General features: G+C 45.8%; 1 protein-coding gene across 1 annotated transcript in view; it reads left to right on the top strand.

The window, feature by feature from the left end:
• LOC8028955 (probable CoA ligase CCL7) overlaps positions 1–19976 on the top strand; it is a 42097-nt gene extending 22121 nt beyond the window's left edge. The window contains exons 6-8 of the mRNA XM_040218560.2: positions 8693–8965; positions 18582–18726; positions 19636–19976. Coding sequence (XP_040074494.2) covers positions 8693–8965; positions 18582–18726; positions 19636–19976 — 759 coding nt within the window. The remainder of the gene's footprint in view (positions 1–8692; positions 8966–18581; positions 18727–19635) is intronic.
• Positions 19977–22523: the final 2547 nt, after the last annotated feature.

Genomic DNA, 22523 nt, shown 5'->3' with positions numbered 1-22523 from the left:
TGTGCTTTTGCTTTCTTTAACAATATTAGCTGTGTTTTTTATATTGCAATTTAAAGTAACTCCGCGCCTTATTTTTTGCTTTTCGAACTTCTGCACATTCTTCACTCCCTCAAGGCTTTAGGTGGGTGGGAAACCTGCCACACGATTTCGAATTTAAGGGGCAGCTGTGATGATGAGTTTCGTCAGTTCAACCGTGATATTCTCTACACTCAATCTGGGAAGGACATCACCTGGTATGCAAGCAAGACTTGTGTGCTTCGACCAGTTTGCGTTTTCTATTAGCCAAAGTGGGGCACGTGCAGTTATCCAAGGAGTTGGGGTGACAGTTTCTATCACAATGCGGAAGTGAATGCTTATCGTCGAAGAGTTTTCTGTCTTTCAACAAAAATTGGTTTGAAGTGAAGCCGAGCAGATGCTGAAGCCTATCGTTCAGAGTGATTCGTGTGTTTCACTTAGGTGTGTCATTTTCCCAGTGTTGAGAAGACAAATAAGATTATACAAGAATGTGTTTAATATAATGTAGTCACGAGTATAATTTATTGAGCTTCCCCTAATGTGGTGGTGAGCATTAAAGTCACATAAGATAATGTAATGATCGGTAAGTTCCTTCTTGGATACACTACAGCTCGGGTTTCTTATGAATAGTAGAGAGGAATATAATGCTACGTAAAGTGAACAAACAATATATTTGTACCTAACGGATACTGCTCGAAGTGCAATAGTAAGGGTGCTTGAATAGGAGGGAAACCATTATGGCCGCACCTCTTCAGTTGAAACCACCTGCTCTATCATTTCGAAAAATGTTGTAGCTTTCAATCCTTACCGTGTATTCTTATTGTCCTTAAAAACTTGCTCAAGTTCTGTGTAGGTGAAGAGACGGTTACAATACTCTCTATGGTATATTTGGAGTGTTATCTCTTTCATTTCAACTAATTCCTCAAATTTCAAACTACCGCAGAACAATTCGTTCGGGATGAAATTAAAAGAAAATTGTTGCACCAAAGACCTCTACCTGTTCTCTCCGGTCCAATATCTGCCTACTATTTACTTTAAGTGTGTACAAAGCGAAGCTTGTATTTCTACTTCGTATTTTATAAATCTTATTCCATACAAGAGCAGCTTCAGTTACGGAGTTAATGGACCCGATAGCAATTTGTTCCAAGGGATTCTCTTTGCTTCTCTAGTAATTGTTATTAGGTGTGCTTTTGCTTTCTTCAACAATATTAGCTGTGCTTTTTTATATTGCAATTTCAAGTAACTCCGCGCCTTATTCTTTGCTTTTCGAGCTTCTGCACATTCTTCACTCCCTCGAGGCTTTAGGTGGGTGGGAAACCTGTCTCAGATTTCGAATTTAAGGGGCAGCTGTGATGATGAGTTTCGTCTGTTCAACCGTGGCATTCTCTACACTCAAACTGGGAAGGACATCACCTGGTATGCAAGCAAGACTAGTGTACTTCGGCCAGCTTGCCTTTTCCATTAGCCGAAATGGGGCACGTGTAGGTATGCAGGGAGTTGGGGTGACAGTTTCTATCACAATGCGGAAGTGAATGGTTATCGTTGAAGAGTTTTCTGTCTCTCAAAAAAAAATTGGTTTGAAGTAAAGCCGAGCAGATGCTGAAGTCTATCGTTCAGAGTGATCCGTGTATTTCACTTAGGTGTGTCATTTTCCGAGTGTTGAGAAGATAAATAGGATTATACAAGAATGTGTTGAATATAATGTAGTCACGAGTATATTTTATTGAGCTTCCCCATATCTGGTGGTGAGCATTAAAGTCACATTTGATAATGTAGCGTTCAGTAAGTTCCTTCTTGGTAACACTAGAGCTCGGGTTTCTTATGAATAGTACAGGGTGTCACAAAAGAAAATGTACACGGTCTTTTTTACCGCAAAAATAAACTAGGCATTGCCGAATGCTCATTCTCCGCCCAAAAGTAGCGCTAGAGGTCACAACCAGATGCCAAAGTTTCAGCCTGATCCGATAACTTAATAAAAAGTTATAACTGATGTTCTGGAAATTTCAATGGGAAAATGGCGGCCGACGGAGTTTCCGAACACATGGGGCTCTATGGCACCAGAAACCGAAAACGGGCAAAAATAGGCTCCATTTTCCCATTGAAATTTTCAGAAAATCACTTATAACTTCTGATTAAGTTATCGGATCGGGCTGAAACTTTGGCATCTGGTTGTGACCTATAGAGCTATTTTGGGCGGAGAATGAGCGTTCGGCGATGCCTAGTTCATATTTGCGGTTTAAAAGACAGTGTAAATTTTCTTTTGGGACACCCTGTAGAGAGGAATCTAATGCTACGCAAAGTGAACAAACAATATATTTGTATTTAGCGGCTACTGCTCCAAGTGCAATAGTAAGGGTGCCTGAAGAGGAGGGGATGCAAGAAGGAACCATTATGGCCGCAACCTTCAGTTGAAACCACCTGCGCTATCCTTTCGAAAAATGCTATAGCTTTCAATCCTTACAGTCTCACTGCGACCAGGCAGCTCTTTAAGGAAGGTTTCTTCTAGGCTGTTATGTTTCACGCTCCGTTCATTCAAATCCTCAATATTTGGCCGTAGGCGCCTCACATTCCACTGAAGATATTTTTGTCCCTCAGTCATTAATTCTTTGAGGGTCACTTATCAAGATGGGGATAAAATTTTACCTTTTTGTTTTTCTCCTTGGAATATCCACTAATTGTTGTCTGTTTCCATATCTGGTGAGGCAGATTTTGATGCCATCTGAGTCGAACAACGCGGTGTGGCGTTAATCATTTCTTGTGCTGGATGTCTCCTTAGGTCTTTTCCCTGGTTACGTGTTTTTGTTCCACTTTGTTTTTCACTGTTGGTAACATTAGGCCGCAGACAAGCTAAGGGAGCGGAGGAGCGACATATATGCTTTCATATTCACAATTCATAAGAAGTGCTTAGGCGTCCCCGGAATGTTTCTGTCCGGGTTCTGTGGAATTCGGCTATAATCACCCTGCTCGTTCCCAAACAAAAAGAAACGATTATACAGTGGGGAATGAGGCACAGCAGTAACTGGATTGGGACTACAATTAGGAGGCAACCCGAGAAAATATAAATATAAAACTAAAGTTAGGGACAGCACTACTTTCTACACCCTTCAATGGAGCGGCCCCGCTGTACGGACTTTGTCCCTTGTAGAAAATGTATCTTTGGAGCCGACGCCACGTGGCTTAGTCCCTATAACGAAGACAAGCTAGCTCAATTTAAATGAACGTTTGCTGTCGTTTTTCTCATTTGGAGGTCATGTGTTACTGAATGTTTCTCCATCACAAGTTAGTTCAAGGCAGTTCAAACGATTAACAATAGTTAAAAAAAGTTTTGTTTTTATCTTTTTTTTTACGTCCAATTTGGTTAATTTTGGAGAAATCAGCTACCTTTCTGCAATATTAACTCAACTATAATATTGGCTACTAAGCATGGATTTTTATATATTCGTTAAACGACTTTAGAGGTGCTCATTTTGGTACATTTTCCTCCATTTTATATGAAGTAGTTCGTTGGTAAATAGTGTGTTAAGGCTTCTCTTACCCGTATTTACTTGACGTATTTCATAACTTTTCTTATGGTCGATATATCGTCTTGTCTAGGTCGTTTATGTAGTAAATTGCGGTTTAATTACATATTTATACAGGCTAGGCTGTGCTAGCCGATGCTTGCCCGATGGCGGTCGGTTTCTGGCCCGCTCGAGCTCTCTCTGCGAGCTCGTGCACGTTGTCTTCCTTCATTGCCCGAGTTACCGCATCTCCCCAGGTTTAGTTGTTAAGTACAAGGGGGCCCTACAGCTTCGGGCAGGTCAGGCAGTGCTCCAAGTCTAACAAGGCGGTAAGTTGGGCGAGTTGGCTGAACATCTTCAAACGTAAAAACAGCGCAAAAGTTTACAAAGGACGAATGAAAGAAGTGTCTGGTGAAACAAGTATGTCTGTGGGACGCCGAACGCGTTGCGGGTACCGAGTTGAACGTTCAGCCGGCGTTGAGGAGGTGTCGCCGGCCGACCCTGCCTGCACTACTGGAGGTGGGGCGGTTGGTGCTGAACGTGGCAAATCTCCATCTGCTAACGTAGACGCTCCAGGACTAGGACTTCGACCCAAGAGCACCCATGGCTGCGGGCCTGATACTTTACGACTGGGTAGTTGTACATCTAGTCGTAAAATGTGGTCCAAGTGAACGGAGATTGTCCGTCCTCGAACGTCCACCAGATACCACAGTGGTCCTGTCGGGAAACAATAACGCCTGGGGACCACGAGTGCTGTTTGCCTCTCACGTGTCACACGTGGACCCGGTCACCCACATCGACGCTGCGAAGTGGTCTTCGCGATTTGTCGTGCGCCAACTGCTGTTGGCGTTGATGCTTGACGACGGTCCGCTCCGTACTTGGCTTTATCAAGTCAAGACGGGTTCGAAGCGGCCGCGTGAGGAACAGCTCAGCCCGTGTCCTATCTGTTATTGTATGAGGAGTACTTCGGTAGATCAGGAGAAATCTGGCCAGCCTTTGGTTTTCTGTTTCGCCTAGTGTGTTACCAATGGATGAGTCTTTCATCCAAGCTCACTTGAATGTTTGAACGGCTCGCTCAGCAGCTCCATTCGATGCCGGGTGATATGGCGGTGTGCGAATGTGCTTCACCCCGTTCATTCGCATGAGGTTGTCGAAATCCCCTGAAACGAACTGTGGTTAGTTATCCGACACAAGCCCAGAAGGAACTCCATAGGGCGCAAAGAGGTTCCTCAGCATCTCAATGGTGCGAGCTGCCGTTGTCGTCCTTGTGGGTAGAACTTCTGTCTACTTTGAGAAGCTGTCTATAATTAAAAGATAGTGCTGCTTGTTGAGTTCAGCATAGTTGACATGAACTCTCTCCAACGAGCTTGTTGCCCACGACCATAGGGGTGTAGCGGTGCTGCCACCGGATGGTTTTGCATACACGCGCAAGCGTATCACTTTTTGATTAAATCTCTTACATTTTTATCCAACGCTGGCCACCAAAGATGGTTTCGAGTCTTGGCCTTCATGCGATTGGTTTTTGGGTAAACCGCGTGTAGTTTATGCTGCAGTCGCGTTCTGAATGCGACTGCAGCATTCAGAACCCCCCCCCCCCCCCCCCCCCCGAGAAGACAACCTTGGTATGTGGATAGCTGGTCCCTCTTGTCAAAGTAAGGCCGGAGCACCTTGTCTTGAACGGAGTTGGGTCAACCGTTCAGGATAAAGTTCAGCACAATGGATAAAGTTGGGACCCTCCGAGTTCCCACTGCGATCGCTTGTGACGGGGAGCAGCTCCACGCTGGAGACTTGCAGTGCGGAGGTGTCTTCACCAGGGTGATACGAACCAGAATCACAAGGCATCCGCGAAAGCGCATCAGCATTGCCGTAGTCCTTGGAGTGCCTGTACAGGATATCATAGTTATAGACGAGGAGCGTAAGTGCCTAACGCTGCATTCGTAGAGCAGCTAAGCTTGGGATTGCCATGTGCGCGTTGAATATTGAGGTCAGAGGTTTGTGGTCTGTAATAAGTGTGAATTTCCGACCGTACAAGTGCTTATGAAACTTTTTTGCTCCAAATACAATACCAAGCGCTTCCCGCTCGATCTGTGCGTAGTTACGCTCGCTTGGTGAGGGCGTTTTAGAGGCGCAGGCGATTGGCACTTCTTCCCCGTTTGGCATGATGTATGAGATGATTGCTCCCACTCCGCTTGGAGATGCGTCGCAGAAGAGGCAGAGAGGCTTGCTCGGGTCGTAATGAGTAAGCCATTTGCTCCCCAGCAGGCTTTTTTTCGTTTCTTTGAGGGCGTTTTGAGATTCTGCTGTTCACTTCCAGCGTCTATTTTTTCCCTAGTGGCTTGTGAAGTGGTTTTAAGGCTGTGGAAAGACCGGCCACAGATCACCCATAGTAGTTCATTGGGCCTAAAAGCCAGTGCAGCTCCATCACATTGGAAGATGTCGGAGCGTTTTGAATGGCTTGAACTTTACCCTCCGCTGGATCCGTTGGATGTAATCCTTGGCCGTCAATTTTTGTAGCCGACCTATTTCAAGCCACTTTTCCAATTTTGAGGAACTCGCATTTATGAAGGTTGGCCCTAATTCCCTTTTCTGTTAGTGGGGTCAGAACTTGCTCCAACAACCGAAAGTGGTCCTCAAGAGTACCTGAAGTAATCAAGATGTCGTGGAAATAGCATCCTACGTGCTCCAATTCTTTCACGATTTAGGCTGTGGAGATTACGAACGGTAGTCGATTACACTGGTAAAGACCCCTGTGTGTAGTGATGGTAGTGTAGACCTTCGAGCTGTGCGCCAGCTCCAACTGTTGGTAGGCACTGGTCAAGTCCACCTTACTGAAGTACCTGCCACCAGCAAGACTCGCAAACAAGTCTTCTGCAGTCGGTGGTTGATAGGTCTCCGGCCGAATGCAAAGGTTCACGGTGACCTCATGATCTCCACAAAGACGAACGGACTTGTCCCTCGTCGGAACTGCCACGATCGATGCCGCCCACTCGCTTCTGTCAACCTTGGTGATGGTGCCTCTAATTTCGAGATCTTCCAACTCTTTCTCCACAACCTATCGTAGCGCAAATGGAAACGGGCGAGGCTTGAAAAGGATAGGAACAGATTTTGTCTGGACGTGAATCGCTACATTTATCCTCTTCACCGTTCCCATTTCTTCGCTGAAAAGCATCATGTGCTTCTCTAGCATACCGGCTAGTCCATTTCGAGCTGCAGTCTTGGTGATTAAGAAAATATTTGACCAGTTGATGCGGATGTGCGGCAACCAATTCCTTCCCAACAGCGCTGGTCGATCTTCTTGGATGACCACCAGTGGTAGTGTCATCTACTGGTGTTCGTAAGTTACCAGGACTTGTGCCTCTCCGAGGGCAGGGTTGGCATCGCCCGTGTAAGAGCGGAGGCGCAGAGTCATGGGTTTGAGTGGCAAACTGCGTAGCGACTCGTTGTATTTCCTCTCCGAGATGATGGTCAGGGACGGACCAGTGTCGAGCAGCATTTTCACAGGGTTTCCTGCCAGCTTCAGCAGGACCTTGATGCCATCGCCGACACTGCACGTGCCCCCATCAACAGGATAAGAGCGACGCAATCATGATGAGGACCTGCTTCGATCGAGATTTGTTGTTTGTATTACACACGTTCCTCTCTTCTGCAAACTCGAGCAATGTATCTCTTTTTTCCGCATTTATGGCACAATCTTTTCTTGAACAGGGAATTGGAGTGAAGGTGTTGTTCGCCACAACGGTAGCAGGTACGTGGCGAAAGGGCGCCGGACGCCGTTGAAGCCGTGTGTTTTGTATTTCTTGTACGTGCCTGGACCTGAAGTTTTTGAAGGCTTCCACCTTGTGGAGCAGTGTCCGGGGTGAACTGACGAGTGTCTTGCCTGGCGAGTTCCAAACCTAAGGCGATCTCGCACGCGGACTAGTAAGTCAGCGTCCTTTCGATGAGTAGGCGGTTGATATGATATTCGTCCTTCAACCCGCAGAAGAACCGGTCTCGCAAGGCATCGTTCAAAAAGTGCTTGAAATCACAAGCGTGAGCGAGCTTCTTCAGCGCGGCTATAAAATCAGTCAGAGTTTCGCCCTCCTCTTGATTGCGTTTGTAGAAGCGAAATCGTTCCCCAATCGTCATGGGATTGGGCTTGAAGTGCTGGATAAGCGCTTCTTTGAGATCCCCATATGAACATTCTGTTCTCGTTAGTGGAGAAACCAGATCTTGAAGCAGCTCATAGGTTGATGCAGGAAGTATCCCAAGCAGAATATCTGCCTTCTTGCCTTCAGGGACCTTGTTAGTCGCGAGCCAGCGTTCAAACCTTTCCATGTAAAGATCGAACCGTTCTGACTTATCAAAATCAGGAACGCGATCGATGTAAGTCATCCTCACCCGGGTTTGTGTTGACATCGAAGGGGTCCCTTCCGAATGTCCGTGTAGTCGTAGGGTCAACCAGGCCGCTAGGTTGTGGAGCGTTCAAGTTGAAGAGGATTTACCCTACGCAGTTGATGCCCACGGATGTTGACTTGAGTGGAACATCTCGTCGCCAAATGTAGTAAATTGCCGTTTAATTACATATTTATACAGGCTGGGCTGTGCTAGCCGATGCTTGCCCGATGGCGGCCGGTTCCTGATCCGCTCGAGCTCTCTCTGCCAGTTGTGCACGTTCTCTTCCTCCATTTCCCGAGTTACCACAGTTTATACAAAGTTTTGTGCAACTTGGTAGAAGGTTTAGAGAAACTCAGTTGGGAATCGGCCTATCGGTGGTGGCTCACCCATCACTAAGGTCCCGGGGTGCAATGACACCCATCAAACGGTGCTTGACGAAGACTCCGACCGCAATCGTTCGAGGTTTCTTCACTTTACCTTCAGTCTTTTTGGCATAGTTGAGTACATCTTAGGAGTGGCGGCTAGGGGTGCGTGGTGGCGCTACTGACCAAGCACCTAACACCTAAAGTGTAGGCTCCCCCTTCAAGGATATTCGCCCCTCAGACCTCAAACCCATGAAATAGACCCACATCCACCTGTCAAGTCACGGCACATTATGTAGTGCTATATTAGATCACAATAAAAAAAATGAATAAGAAACTACTAGGATTTTTTTCTTTTTCCGGGACCGGAACTGTGTATTTATGCTGCACGCAGTATCCAAGAGGTGCTGTATGATGTTTTTTTGTTTTTTTATCTGGCAGATATCTTCGCTCGTTGGCGTCCCGGGACGAATGCAGGATATTGTCAATGAAATCAGAAAAAAAGAGCATAGTGTACCTCGTGTAAATCGAATCATCATGGTTGGTTCAATGATGCCTATTTCGCTTGCACGGGAAATTATTGAAATCTTCAACGTGGAATCACTTTACAATGGCTACGGTTTGACAGAAACGTTCGGTATCGTGAGCTTCTCAAATGTTGGACAAGTTACCTTCGACAATGGTGGATTTCCTGCTGCCGGTGTCAAAATCAAGGTATGCTTCAAATTTATCAAATACTAAACGTTTTCTCTGTCTGCCCAGTTTTTAAATCTGCCCTAACCGTGAAGTGTTTCGTTTATTGTGTATTGCAATAGAGTGCAAAGGAACTAATTTAGAAGCAGCAACGATCACTTCATTGATATATGACGGCTAGTTAAACAGAAAGTTTTGTTTTTCGAAAGCTGTCAAAAATCTCTAAAATATACTGTTGAAAATAAGAAGCAACTTTTGCGGAATCAAAGTACCAGCCCTGGTGGACTTCAAGGATTGCACAAATATACTAATTAGAAAGATAATTAATTAACATGTACAAATTTATATTTTAATTTGTGAAATAAACAAATGGTTCCACTTAGAAAGTTCTTAAGCATCATCGAAAAGCACTAAGCCAAAGTCTTTCTGGAAAGATATAAAGAAGGGGCAACATTTTACGGCGTGCCGTAAAAACGTACAATTTGGACGCGTTCCTAGGCTTCAGTCTCTCATTGGAGCCCATCTTTGCACCCGCGGTCCTGTTCCCCTGTGGCCGAGACGCGCGGCTCACGTGCGCCTGCTTTCCTTCATCCTACGAGGGAGGCGAGGCGGTGGCTTCGCGCCGCGACCACTGGGGACCAGGACCATTGGCGCAAAATGGCGCTCCGATAAGAAACCAAATTCAAAAGCACGTACAAACTAAGCGTATTTTTTTGTTGTTTTTCCGGACGCCCTAAAATGCTGCCCCTGCCTGATATCTTGCAAAAAAGAGTTTAGTGGTTTCTGTTGATGCTTAGCAAATTTTTGAGTGGAACCATACCTTTCTTACACTAACTCGAAACTGAATTAGTAAATTTTAGTTAATTCTCTTGCTAGTTAGTGTTTTCAATTGTTGACGTGGGTCAAGGAGGTAGCTTGTTCCCCCAAACAGTTTTTTTATTGTTTTTATCTCGAACAACGTATCTTGTCTTTCATCGTCGTCTTTCTCCCTGATCTCAGGGCTTTAGTTCATCATGTTCGATCGTCACTAGCTCGTTTGTGCCCCAAGATTCTGTTAATACTTTTAGGGCATTTTTTACGCTTTCACAGAAATACCCAATGAAACTTCGTATGTGCTCAAACATGTGACAATCCGGGAATGCTGCATTGTAATGCATTTAGGAGCTTACAGAAGTTTGATGTATTATACTAACACCGGTAAACCAGATGTCTCGAGATATGCCTCGCAATACAGGCATGTACATACGAATAAAAATATCGTTAAAACTATTTTTATTGTTATTTTAGAGCACTTTACCTGTTTTTTTCTAAATAGATTAGGTAAAGATAGTCAGTGAGCAAAAAGCTTCCTAGTAAATTTTAAGAAGTATATATTGTCTCAATGCTAGAAGTGTTCCAATTCAACATGTCATCACCTTAAAGATAAGTTAATTTCGACGAAATATGGTAGAGCAGGAAGAGAAAAAGAAACAATGGAGGCTTGACGAGCCCTTTGCTATACACAATAACATTACGGCAACACAAAAAAAAACAGAAAACACTCACACAAAAGGCAAAACATATAACAAACAATTACCTTATCAAAACACAACATTTTAAAGACGCAGTTCTATTATAAAAAAAACACTAGCGCAAATTTAAAAAAAACGCAAGCCCTTTTTGAAGATAGAATGTGTGCAAATGATATCTTTCATAAAAATGTAACATTTTAGGCACGATATAATGTAGCATTTGCGTACAATAATTCGTCCTACACTCTCCAATATTTCACATTTCGAGTTAAGTAGATGTTCTCGTTAAGTATCAGTTCCGTTAGGTACGATAGAAATGTAGACTGTTTAGGTTTTTCTAACTTTTACATTCATACATAATCCATATTCTTTAAATTTTACTTCTTTTTAGTATTTTAAGATCATTAAACAAAGTATACGTGTAGGAATCATAAGGTGCGTTAAATGTTCTGACTATTTTTTGCAACAAAATACTTTTTTCAGTCTTGTAACTGTTGTGTTAGCCAGACGAGATTGCAATAGTTTAAATGAGATTGAAAATAAGAAATATAGATTAACAGCTCTATATTAAATGGGAGTGCGTCTCGTTTGAGGTGTGTCAGTCCTATAACACTGGACAGTTTTGTAAGTGGTTATTATGTCTGTCCCACGACAATCGTTCAGGAAAAATAGCACCGAGATTTTTAAAAGTATTAACAATTTTTATTGGATTGGAGTCAAGTATATGTTTCTGTTTAAAGAGAAGCACTTCTTTTTTTAACAAAATATATTGCTTTTGTTTTATCACTATTGTGTCTATGTTGATAACCTTTGCCCAATCAAAAAGTTTCGTCAAGGTAATATTGGCGTTGTTAACAAGAAAATATCGATTATATGGAGCAAAGAATATGCTGCTGTCGTCCGTATATATGATAAATTTTGCAGGAGTTATGTTTACAATTTCATTTATGTGGACGTTAAAAAGGTACGGCCCAAGGATGCTATGCTGTGGGACGCCTGAGGGAATGGGCTTAATATTGAAATAATGTTGGTTCATAAAAATATATTGATTGCGATAATGCTAGCAGGACTTTAAGAGCTGTCGAAGTAAACCACGAGTACCTTAACATTTGTGTTTAAGAAGTAATAAATCATGAATAATAAAGTGGAAGACTTTCGTGAAATCAATAAAAACATTTTTGTAAATATATAAGCTTGAACTTTAGAATTAAAATAGAACACAGAGAATGAAAGGACAGGATAGAACACACAGCCGACTACCAACCATGCTTTGGCGTAAACTTCTTCCTTGCGCGTTTGCTCCTTCATTTAGAGTCCCAAGTAGAGCACAATAAACACAGTATCTAAATAACCTTATTCCAGTAATAAAGGTCACTCCCGATATTTACAGTTATATAAAAATGTACAAATCATTTACACAGAATTCCTAGAAAAATATTGTTTTTTAACTAACCCGCCACAAGCTCGTGCTGTTCTTGTTTGGGGCGTGACAATTTGTAGGTATTGTCTTTTTTTTTGTGTACGGTGATTGATGGGGTGCGGACGCAATCCTTCGTGTGCACCTCGATGGCGAGCGCCTCGAGCATTTGGCGTGCATGAGGATTGTTTTTTCTGGCAAGAATGGTGGTGCTGTTAAAAGCTACACTGCACTGGCATGTCCTCCAATGAGCTGCCAGATTTCCTGCCGCTTTTCCATTTAGAGACGCTGTATGCTCGCGGGCTCTGTCGTTGATACATCGGCCCGTTTGGCCGATGTAGCATTTCCCACAAGAAAGGGGAATGTGGTACACCACTCCTGTTGTGAATGGGAGATACTGCGTTCTGTGGGCCGTGTTGCAGGATTTTGTCTTTCTTCTTCGGTTCACTTCACTGCACATAGAGTAGGCTTGGTTTGGCGCCAAGCATACTTCTTGAATGTCATTCCTTGCTGCAAACTTTTTCAATTTGTGCGTAATTCCACGAATGTACGGTAGCACCACGATCTTCCTTCGAGTCTGGTCTGCGTTTCCGTCCTCCTGTCTTGTATGCTTTGTGACATCATCCGAGAAGTCATCCGGTTATTAAAGAGCTCCGCAAGATGCTCCCGGCTGCGGAGCCCTTCCTCACTATCCCTCGACAAGGTTGTCCGAGAGGAGGTTCACCGAGCCGTCCAGCCTAGAGTTCCCATCAACACGACAACGCCGGAAGAACCAATGTTGAACTACGCTGCAATGGCCCGACGTCCGCCGGAAGATAACCGCCAGGTCACGCACCATCCCTACGAGACCATCCGATTCCGCAGTATCCTCGGCGTCAGGAAGGACGGGTTCAGTATTCCGTCCGGAGTGACCTTCGCCGAGGAACAGCGTTGTGTGTCCAACGGCCGACAGACGACCCCTCTGCTACCACTGCGGTGAGGCTGATCACTTCTACCGCAATTGCCGATACCGTCAAAAGGACCTACGAGGGCTTACGCCAAACGACCCTCGCCAAAGGTATGGCGAACACCCGAGTTACATCGAGAAATACCTCCGTCGACCTCCGTCATTAGCGCCGACATCACCACGAGGTTCTCGTTTTCCATCCCCCGATGCTAAGCGCAGCAACTCCCGGAGGTGAAGTTGCAGTTGATGGACGACGTAAAGAGCCTTCCCGAACGCCAGAGTGCTCCGAGTCTCCCGACGCATTGGCACTCGTGGACAGCGGAGCAGACTACTCAGTCTTGAGTGGGAGGCTCTCTCCCGGCTTTCAATAAGTGAGGACGCAGTGGGATCGACCGCAGATGCGAACCGCTGGAGGACATCTCATCACGCATGTCGAAAGGTTTACTACTCGCGCCGAAATTTACGGCGAGTCGTGTCCTGTGAAATTCGTCGTTTTATAAGCCTGTTCCAGAAACGTCATTCTGGGCATGGACTTACTGTGTGAATACAGCGCCATTATCGACCTTGGTGAAAACAGCTTGACGTTGCGGACACCTGTTGCGCCTTCACAAAAACCCCAAACTGCGACAGCCGCCGTCCCCGTTGCTGTCGACCACGTGAACCCGCCGCCGCGTTCAAGTGTTGTCGTAACCGTTGTGACCGACGCAGCTACCTGAGGCGAAGTTGTTCTGGAAGGTAACCTTCAATTGCTCCTGGGAAGGCGAATAGGCGTCGCAATAGGAGTAGCTGAAGTTCAGGATGGGCGCACTGTGGTCTTCGTGAAGAACCTACGATTAGAAACGCAACACCTCAATAAAGGTGCAGATGTGGGCCATGTCGAAGAATTCCGGAACTCTGCCAAAATCGTCGCAATTATTGAAGAATATTCGCCGCCTCCGCAAGACTGTACGTCGCCAGCGCAGCTCGACATTGACCCACAGCTTCCGGGCCCGAAACGGCGGTAGCCGAGTGACCTCCTCGCCGAATACAGCGACTGCTTTGCGACGTCGTCCAAGGTGCACAAAACCACCGTTGCAAAGCATGGCATCGTTACCGAGGACGACGCGCTTCCCGTGCATCAATCGCTGTACCGAGTCTTCGTACAAGAATGGCAGGTCATCCAGGAGAAAGTGAAAGAAATGCTGAACGACGACATAATCCAGCCTTTAAGCGAGTCCGCGGACCCCTCCAGTCGTACTGGTTAAGAAGAAGGACGGGACGCCAAGGTTCTCCGTGGACTACAGGCGGCCGAACTCGGTGACGATGAAAGACGTCTATTCACTCCCCCGCTTCGACAACACGTTAAACCGGTTGCGCCACTCTCAATACTCCTCGTCGATGGACCTGAAGAGTGGCTACTGGCAAATCGCAGTCGACGAACGGGACCGAGAGAAGACAGCTTTCGTCAGGAAAGATGGACTATACGAGTTCAAGGTAATGCCCCTTGGACTATGAATGGGTCCAGCAACTTTCCAGCGTGTCATGGACACCGTACTGGCTGGGCTGATTTGGCAGAGCTGTCTCGTCTACCTTGACGACGTCTTAGTGTTTTCAAACGACTTCGACAAGCACTTGGGACGACTCCGAGCTTTTCTCCAAGCCATACAGACCGCCGGCCTCACCATCAAGTCATCAAAGTGTCGGTCCGCCTATGACCAACTGAAGTTCTTAGGCCACGTGGTTACCAACGATGGTGTTCGCCCAAACCGAGAGAACACTCGCGCCGTCTCGGCGTCAATCATGTCTGAGTCTTGGCGAACATATAGTTCAAGATTCCTTGGACTATGTGTGTCATTGTGTCTTGTTTATTTTCCCTTGTGCCACTGCTGTTTGTGTGAGAGGGGGGCTCCCCCGCCCTCTCACACAAACCTTTCGATCATTTGTTTAAAGGAAAAATGAACATTATTATTTTTGTTATTACTATCCGCGCTTTGTTCGCGATTTCGCTAGGATTTCGGCACCGCTCACAAACCTCATAAAGGACGCCCAGAAGTTCGAATTCGCCGAGGAGAAACAGCCGGCATTCGACGAACTGAAGCAACAACTCCAGACAGCTCCAGTTCTTGGACACTTCGATCAAGATGCGGAAACCGGGACTCATACGGACGCACGTATCGCAGGACTTAGCGTATTACTCGTTCAAGTACTAGAAGGCGCAGAGCGAGCCATTGCCTACGCAAGTCGGATACTGTTCAAAGCGGAATTAAATTACTCTACAACTGAAAAGGAAAATCTTCAGGTCGTCTGATCAATCACAAAGTTTTGCCCGTACTTGTATGGGAGCCCCTTCCGCGTTTTGAATGACCACCCCTCGCTCTGCTGGCTTGCGAATCCAAGAGAACCGCTCAAAACGCCTTGCTCCATGGAGCCTCTGACTGTAGGAGTTCAACATGACTGCGGTCTACAAATCAGGCCGCAAGCGCAGCAACGACGACTGCGTGTCCAGAGCCCCTGTCGAGGCATCTCCCGGTAGAAATGACGACGATGACGACGAGTGCTTGCTAGGCGCAGTGAACACCGATAACATGGCACGATGTCAAAGATGCGATTCTGATTTGCCCGCAATAATCGAGCACCTCGAAGGACGAAAGGGTACTATTTCACGTGACTTCTCAAGATCCCAGCCGACCTTCGTCCTCCGATAAGGTGTACTTTACAAAAAGATCTTCAGATACCACAGCTCGCCATGGCTACTGGTAATCCCTACTGAACTTAGACCGAAGACCTTCTAAGCCTGTCACGACGCCCCGACGTCCGGACACCTTGGTTAGCGCCGTACGCTGGCTCGAATTCGGGAAAGGTATTACTGGCCCAAGCTCCCGAAGACCGTTCACCTCTACACACGATCGTGCCACGAGTGTCAGCGACACAAGAAACCGCCGACGAAGCCTGCAGGTCTCCATTATCCGATTGCTCCCCGACCGCACCGTTTCAGCATATTGGAATCGACCTACCTGGTCCTTTTCCACCCTCAACGCAAGGAAACAGATGGGGAATCTTCGCCATAGATTACCTCACGCAGTACGCCAAAACGAGAACCCTTCCTTCAGGGACTGCTGTGCAAGTCGGCAAGTGTTTCTTCGAGTCCATCATCCTCCGGCACGGCACTCCCGAAGTTCTGATTTCAGACCGTGAATCATTGTTCATGACCCAGCTGAGACAACAAATCCTTCGTCTTAGCCACACTAGCCATCGTCGCACCACGGCGTGCCACCCGCAGGCCAACGGGCTGACGAAGAGACACAGCAAGACGATCGCCAACATGATCACCATCTACCTCAAAGTGGAGTACAAGACATGGGACTAGGTGTTGCCGTACGTCACATCTGCCTACAGCACAGACGTGCAAGAGACGACCGGAGTCACACTCTCTCAACTGGTTCATGGTTGCAAAGTAACGACAATGCTGGACGCGATGTTACCCCAGGAACCGGTTGTCGACGAAGTGACGAGGCCCAGGTAGTTGCCCAACGGGCAGAAGAGGCACGTCAGCTCGCCAGGCTCCGGATTCAAGCCTAACAAAGTGTCGACAGTGGCCGCTACAATTTTCGTCGTCGGGACGTCCACTTTTAGCACGAGACAGGGTGCGGGTGTGGACACCGATCCGCCGCCGTCGTCTCGGCGAGAAACTCCCTGGAGCGCTACTTAGTACCCTACAAAGTGCGTCGTCAACTCGGGGATTTGAACTAGGAGGTGATGGTTGACGGAACACATTCTTCATCAGGCCGCCCTCCACGACCGGAAGTCATCCACGTTATGCGCCTCAAGCCGTATTACGATTGATAGGACCATGAATTGCGTTTTGTACTACGCTCGATATGATTGTGTTGCAAAGTTCCCTAGTTCGCCATTAATAATGCAAAAGCATTGACTGTCTCATAGAGCGAGCCGACGTCATCATCTTTTGAAACCATGCCAAACGGCACCTTAATGAAACCACACGCAAAGCTAGCCAACAGCACCTTTCACACTTCGATCCCATTGGCTGGCGCGTCCACGAGGCTTAGATTGGCCACTGGGCATCAGTTTGTGTGGTGTCATCCTGGCTGTGTTATCACACTGTTCGGTTATCACTGATCAACTCGTTCGCTCGCCTCTTCTGGGGTGTACGGCGCGTGGCAATATATACGGCGCAATGAACAAACCAAGGCGTTCGTTCTGCCCGCAACTACGTTGCTATCTGTTCCTTCCTCGCGCCGCAAGGCACGCGGCGATTTAAACGATCGCTCATCCGAATGGCGCTGCGTGTCCGCGAGGCAGCGGCTCCACCGTTCCACGTCCAAGGTCAGCGCGTTGTACGCCACAGATTAAAGAAAGAAGCGAAGAGCGGCAGGCGCGCTTTCGCATTCACAACTCATAAGAAGTGCTTAGGAGTACTTCAAGCCTTTTTTGTTTTTATTGCGGTTTTGTTTCCCGGCACGTCACATCAAGAAGATGCGCTTTTAAAAGGAGGAAGTAATGCCACCCGCGCGCCGAGCGAGCGCGTGCGTGGCCGAATGATTATTCCGCTTGACTATCGCGCGGAAGGTGTAGGTTCGATTCCAGTAGCGGAATGAACAAATTGACGAGGACATCAATTTGTTCCGTCAAATTGACGTCCTCGTAAGTTCGAAAACATTCTCGTCTCATCGAGTTCCAAATGTTCTACGCGCCGAACGTTCTACGCCGAATGTTCCAGAAACTCACGAAGGTACATAAGGGGCTCCGCATGGCACGCGGAGTCTGTCTCGCGCCCCCCCCCCCCCTTTTTTTTGATCCTGCTGCTACGCCGCCATCGACGCCTGCGACGCTCTATTGCTATCTTGTTTCCTTTTTGTTTTGGGAACAAGTTCGCGCCATTAAACGTTTAGTTTCTTCAGGTATCATCGCCTCATCAATTGTCATTCGTGACAATAGCGTGGCACAAGTGGTTCGATAGCCTCCTCATAATAGTCTGCTGCGTGAGATCTCAGCCAAAATATTGAAAACAATTTGTACTACTGCAGCGTTTTTAAATACTTTGTGAAGAACGGAATTTCAAATCTCCTGTAATGTTTTGCATATCAGATCTTGTTAAGCATCACAACGGGGATGTTTTCATTCAGTTCGTTAAAGACGGATTGTGTGCCGAGAAACGGCCGACTGCATTTCAATGCGTTATGAGCGCTTTCTGACCTTGCTTTAAGCATTCGAACCTGTTTATGCTTCATCATTTTGCTCATTGAGTTTGGTCTATATATATTTAGCAAACTTGTCGATGATTTCAGGCTCTGCATGATTAGACATTTCTCATTTCCAAAAATGTTATCACAAACCGGATTTCGGAGTTGGATGGGTTGTTTTATGGACTTAAACGGGATAATTACAAAGTACAAAACGAAAACATAAACAATGTGCCACAGAACGACATAGAGTTGTCACCGATGCACATACGAAGGAACACAACTCACGCGCGACTCGGACGTATACTATAATTACCGTGCCAATCCGCGGTTCCAATCCCTATTATCTAGAACTTTCAATGACATGAAAACAGTTTTTATTGAACTAGCTAGGTGTACGCTTAGAATCGGACAATCATTTAACTAATGTAATTTCTTCAAATAAAACTGTGTTCTATGTTCTATGTTCTAAGTTTCTTTTATAAGAGTTTGACTATTTTCCGAAACGGGGACGTAGCTGTCTCTCCTAGTAAATATCATTCCAAAAGAAGAAAGGAATTGAGTACTTAACATGATGCCCTAGGTTATAGATATTACCAGTGGAGACACTCTCGGACCGTACCAAAATGGCGAGATTGCGGTTCTCTCCCGATGCATCATGAAAGGCTACCTTGGACGTCCCGAAGCCACTGCTCAAGCCTTGAGCAGCGATGGATGGCTGCGTACAGGTGCAACGCTCATCTTGTTTTCGTGAATTTTTTTTTCTTATTCCAAATTACAAGAATATGTTTTCGATCAGACCCACATATTTCAATTGCGCCTGAATAGCTATCAGTCTGGCGTGTTATTATAGACATTTTCTATGCTACCCTGCTCATTGTGTGTCCGTTGAGTCTCAGAAATCTGTGCTTTAGTTTCCAACCAATAATGTGAACAAAACTATAGGAGGAATATTAATATAAAGACTTTTCATATGATGTTACAAAATCCACTACGATCCTACTTCAGTTGGCATCGCTGTGTGCTCGGTGTGCGCACGGAAGCGTGCAGAGTCGCGTTTCTAGACACCTATCCGCCGTTCTTGGCATGCGTCTTGTTGTGTTCTCTTGTTCCTGTGTTGTAATGCATATAGCCGATAGTCATGGTGCATTTTCTAAAGTTCATACGTTCGATGTAGCGAGGATTGTTACAAAAAAAAAAAAAAGCTTTTATACACTAGTAATAATCATTCTTGGCTTGGTTTCGCACTCCTCACGAGGCAGCTACTAACCATACAAAACACCTGCCGCAAGTCGCCGCTTTGACCCCACCAATATTGGTTGAAAAGTACCTACTACCCTCGCCAGCTGGCAGTGCTTCAAGCTCAGTGTAGACTAAAACTAATCTTAAAGTGTACTTATATTAAAGAAATTATTTGAGTTGCGCAAATAGTGAAATTTCCGCTCGAATCGAATGGTGCAAAGTGGTGGCCAAGAATTTAAGTTCGAGATGAATATTGAATAACAAAACTTTTATTCGCAATGCACGAAAAGTAGACAAAAACCGCCTAGCCAAATAAAAACACGCGTGTTTACTTTACTGCAAGCCCACTGAACAAGGAGCGTTAAATTTGGACAATATTTCATGTTGCTTTCCAGGAGATTTAGGCTACTATGACACTGATGGACGGCTACATGTTATTGAGAGATTGAAACAGATGATAAAATGCATGGATAACGTCGTCACCCCTGCTGAGCTGGAAGAAATTTTGATCAGCCACGAGGCTGTCGCAGAGGCCGCTGTTGTGGGTGTCCCGAGCTCGCAGTATGGCGAGGCTCCAACAGCCTGTGTCGTTGTCAAAGACGGCTTCGACAAGGACATCGAGAGTCTGGCGACGGAACTGAAGGAACTCATTGCTGGTAACCGTCATGTTCCCAATACTAATTTTGTCTTTTCGTGTGTTATGAGCATGTCGAACTTGCACGTTTTAAAGCTTTAATTTAAAGTATAATACAGAAAGTCGCTTTGGCAAAAAAACGGCTTACGAGCTCGAATTATTCATAGATAATGATATCTAGAAATTATGATTTTCGCCCTGTGCACAAAATCCTAGAAAAAATTACAACATATTTCAAATAAAATTATCGAAGTAAAAATAAAGGCTTCTACAACATGCGAATAATCAAATTAGATTACGAAAATAGAAAGCGCTTAAGACAAGGACAAGGTGGAGACTACACAAAACAAGCGCTTACTCGCAGTGACGCTTTAATTCGGAAGATGAGGAAGACAAAGACATTAAAGACCCTAACATTAAAGGTTGCAAATATTTATGAGAAAGGGGTGAAAGGATCTGAAAAGTCTGAGAATTTAAAAGGTGAAATAGGAAATTAGTAAAATCAAAAGAAAACGGTGGGCAGGCACGTAGCCAGGGGGGAGGCCCATGGGGCCCGCCCCCCCCCCCCCCCCATCTTCATTTTCCATGGGTCCTCCTCTCCCCCCTCACCCTCACACAGGATTTTGCCATGGTTGCCCCCCCCCCCCCTTCCCGAAACAAAATCCTGCCTACGTGTCTAACGGTGGGCATGATTAAAGTGTCAGTGAAAAAAATGACACCGAAAAAATTAAGAAAAAGAGAGAGGAAGGCAAATCAAATTAAGAATATCCAAGGAAAATATTTCATGTACTCTAATTCGTTTGATAATAAAGTCACCGATGGAGCATTGTTGCAGGTGTCTCCTTTGGTCGCAATGAGTTCAGCCTCATAAATCTCGCGAGTTCGCTTATCTGGACACTTCCTCGGAATCCTGGTGCTGGACAGTAGCGTTCCGCATCCACAGTCCCTCACATCTAGAGCGAGATTCCCCGACGGAGAGGATCTTAGAGATAGCGCATGTTCTCTGAGACTTACGTTGATACATCTTCCCGACCGTCCCACATAAACCTTCCCACAGGTAAACGGGATCAAATGCACCACTTCGCTGCAACAGTTGAGGTATTTGTTGCAGTGCCTAACCCCGCATTCGTCAGGCTTTTCGCGCAGGGTGTTGACTTTGAGGCAGATTTTTTTTAGCTTGTCGGGAGCTGAAAACGCAACCGGCACATCGTACTTAGAGGCAATTCTCTTGAAGTTATGAGATATGCGATTGTATATAAGGGCCGACCGCCGGTAGGCTTCTTTTTCTCTACTTCTCTTGCTTGTTCTGTTTGTTTTTATCATACATTCAACAACATCAGACGGGATGGAGAATGGGTAGCCTGACGCCTTGAGCCTTGATACTTGCGCGTCAAAGCTGTCCCTTGCTGAATGAATGCAAGATATTTCAGGGCAGCGCTCAAACAACTAGACACAATGCCCCTTTTGAGTAGTTTTGAGTGTGCAAATTCATATTGGAGTATTCGTTTCTTGGATTTAGTGGAATACATTCAACTGACGTGGTCATTTTGAAAGGTGTTTGGCGGTTGTTGTTAGTCGGAGTTTCGTGGGTGAAGTTCAATCCTTGGGTCTGACCTAGAAATATGTTTCTGATGATGTTGATGTCGTTTGCGTCAGGTATTTTTGTTATCAGCACAAGATAGTCGTCAACTAATCTGAATATGCGTGCGACTGGATAGGAGGTGAAACCATGGAATATGCCCCTGTCACACTTTGAAATAAAAATGTCACACAAAATGTTCCGATGACCCGATGCAGATTCGTTTTTTCTGAGTGAAAGTTTCTCCTGAAAACCTCACAAAGGTCGAGAACCAATAAAACTTCGAAAACTCTAGAAAAGACGCGACCGTTATGCCACAGGTGTACTGAAAACCTAGTTCCCCATTGGAGTCGATGCATTCTCTGGCCTTGTCAAACAATTAAGTCTTCAACCATCTAGGGAAATTCCACATTGTGTTTGGGTTTAGTCGTCTATTACGTACTGAATCATTACTTCTGAGTTGGATATCAAGAACGGGTCATCAAGTTGAAGGAGAGACAAACGACGCAGAAGGTGCCGCGACATTTAACCCTGCCATGATAGCTTCTCTGTCACAATTCCGTGAAAAGAAGATCCTTCGTTGTCGTTCTTGGCCGTGAAAAAAACTTCCACTTGGTTGCCTTTGGATGCGATGATTTGTTTTCGTAGTCGGTTCAAATCCAGCCCGTGGCACAGCTGTAGAGCCTTGGCCCTGACAAGTTTCGATTTGAAGTCAGGCAGGCGATTGAAGTTTTTTTCCCAAGGCCACCTCCGCCCTTTCTAGGTAGATGTTCTGAGGTGCCACAACGAATCCTCCCTCTTTGTCGGACACTAGCAGTTTCATATTGTTGCGATGAAAGTGGCCCACAATGCTTGAAAGTTAAATTTTACTCGTCCGATTAGGACCTACTCTCAGTAACACATCAACGCAGTCATCGATGCATCGCGGCCTGTCATTTTCTGGAGCTTTCGCCGCGATGTCATGAACAGTAGATAACAAGTGGGCTCCTTGCCTTGTGGGCATCGAACAGAATTTTGGACCCTTCTCAAGGACCTTACCTAGGTATGCAGGAAGCGACGCATTCCCCAGC

Source organism: Ixodes scapularis, unplaced genomic scaffold (assembly GCF_016920785.2).
Source record: "Ixodes scapularis isolate PalLabHiFi unplaced genomic scaffold, ASM1692078v2 ptg000044l_1__unscaffolded, whole genome shotgun sequence".
Classification (NCBI taxonomy): Eukaryota; Metazoa; Arthropoda; class Arachnida; order Ixodida; family Ixodidae; genus Ixodes; species Ixodes scapularis.
This window is presented reverse-complemented; position numbering and strand designations above follow the sequence as displayed.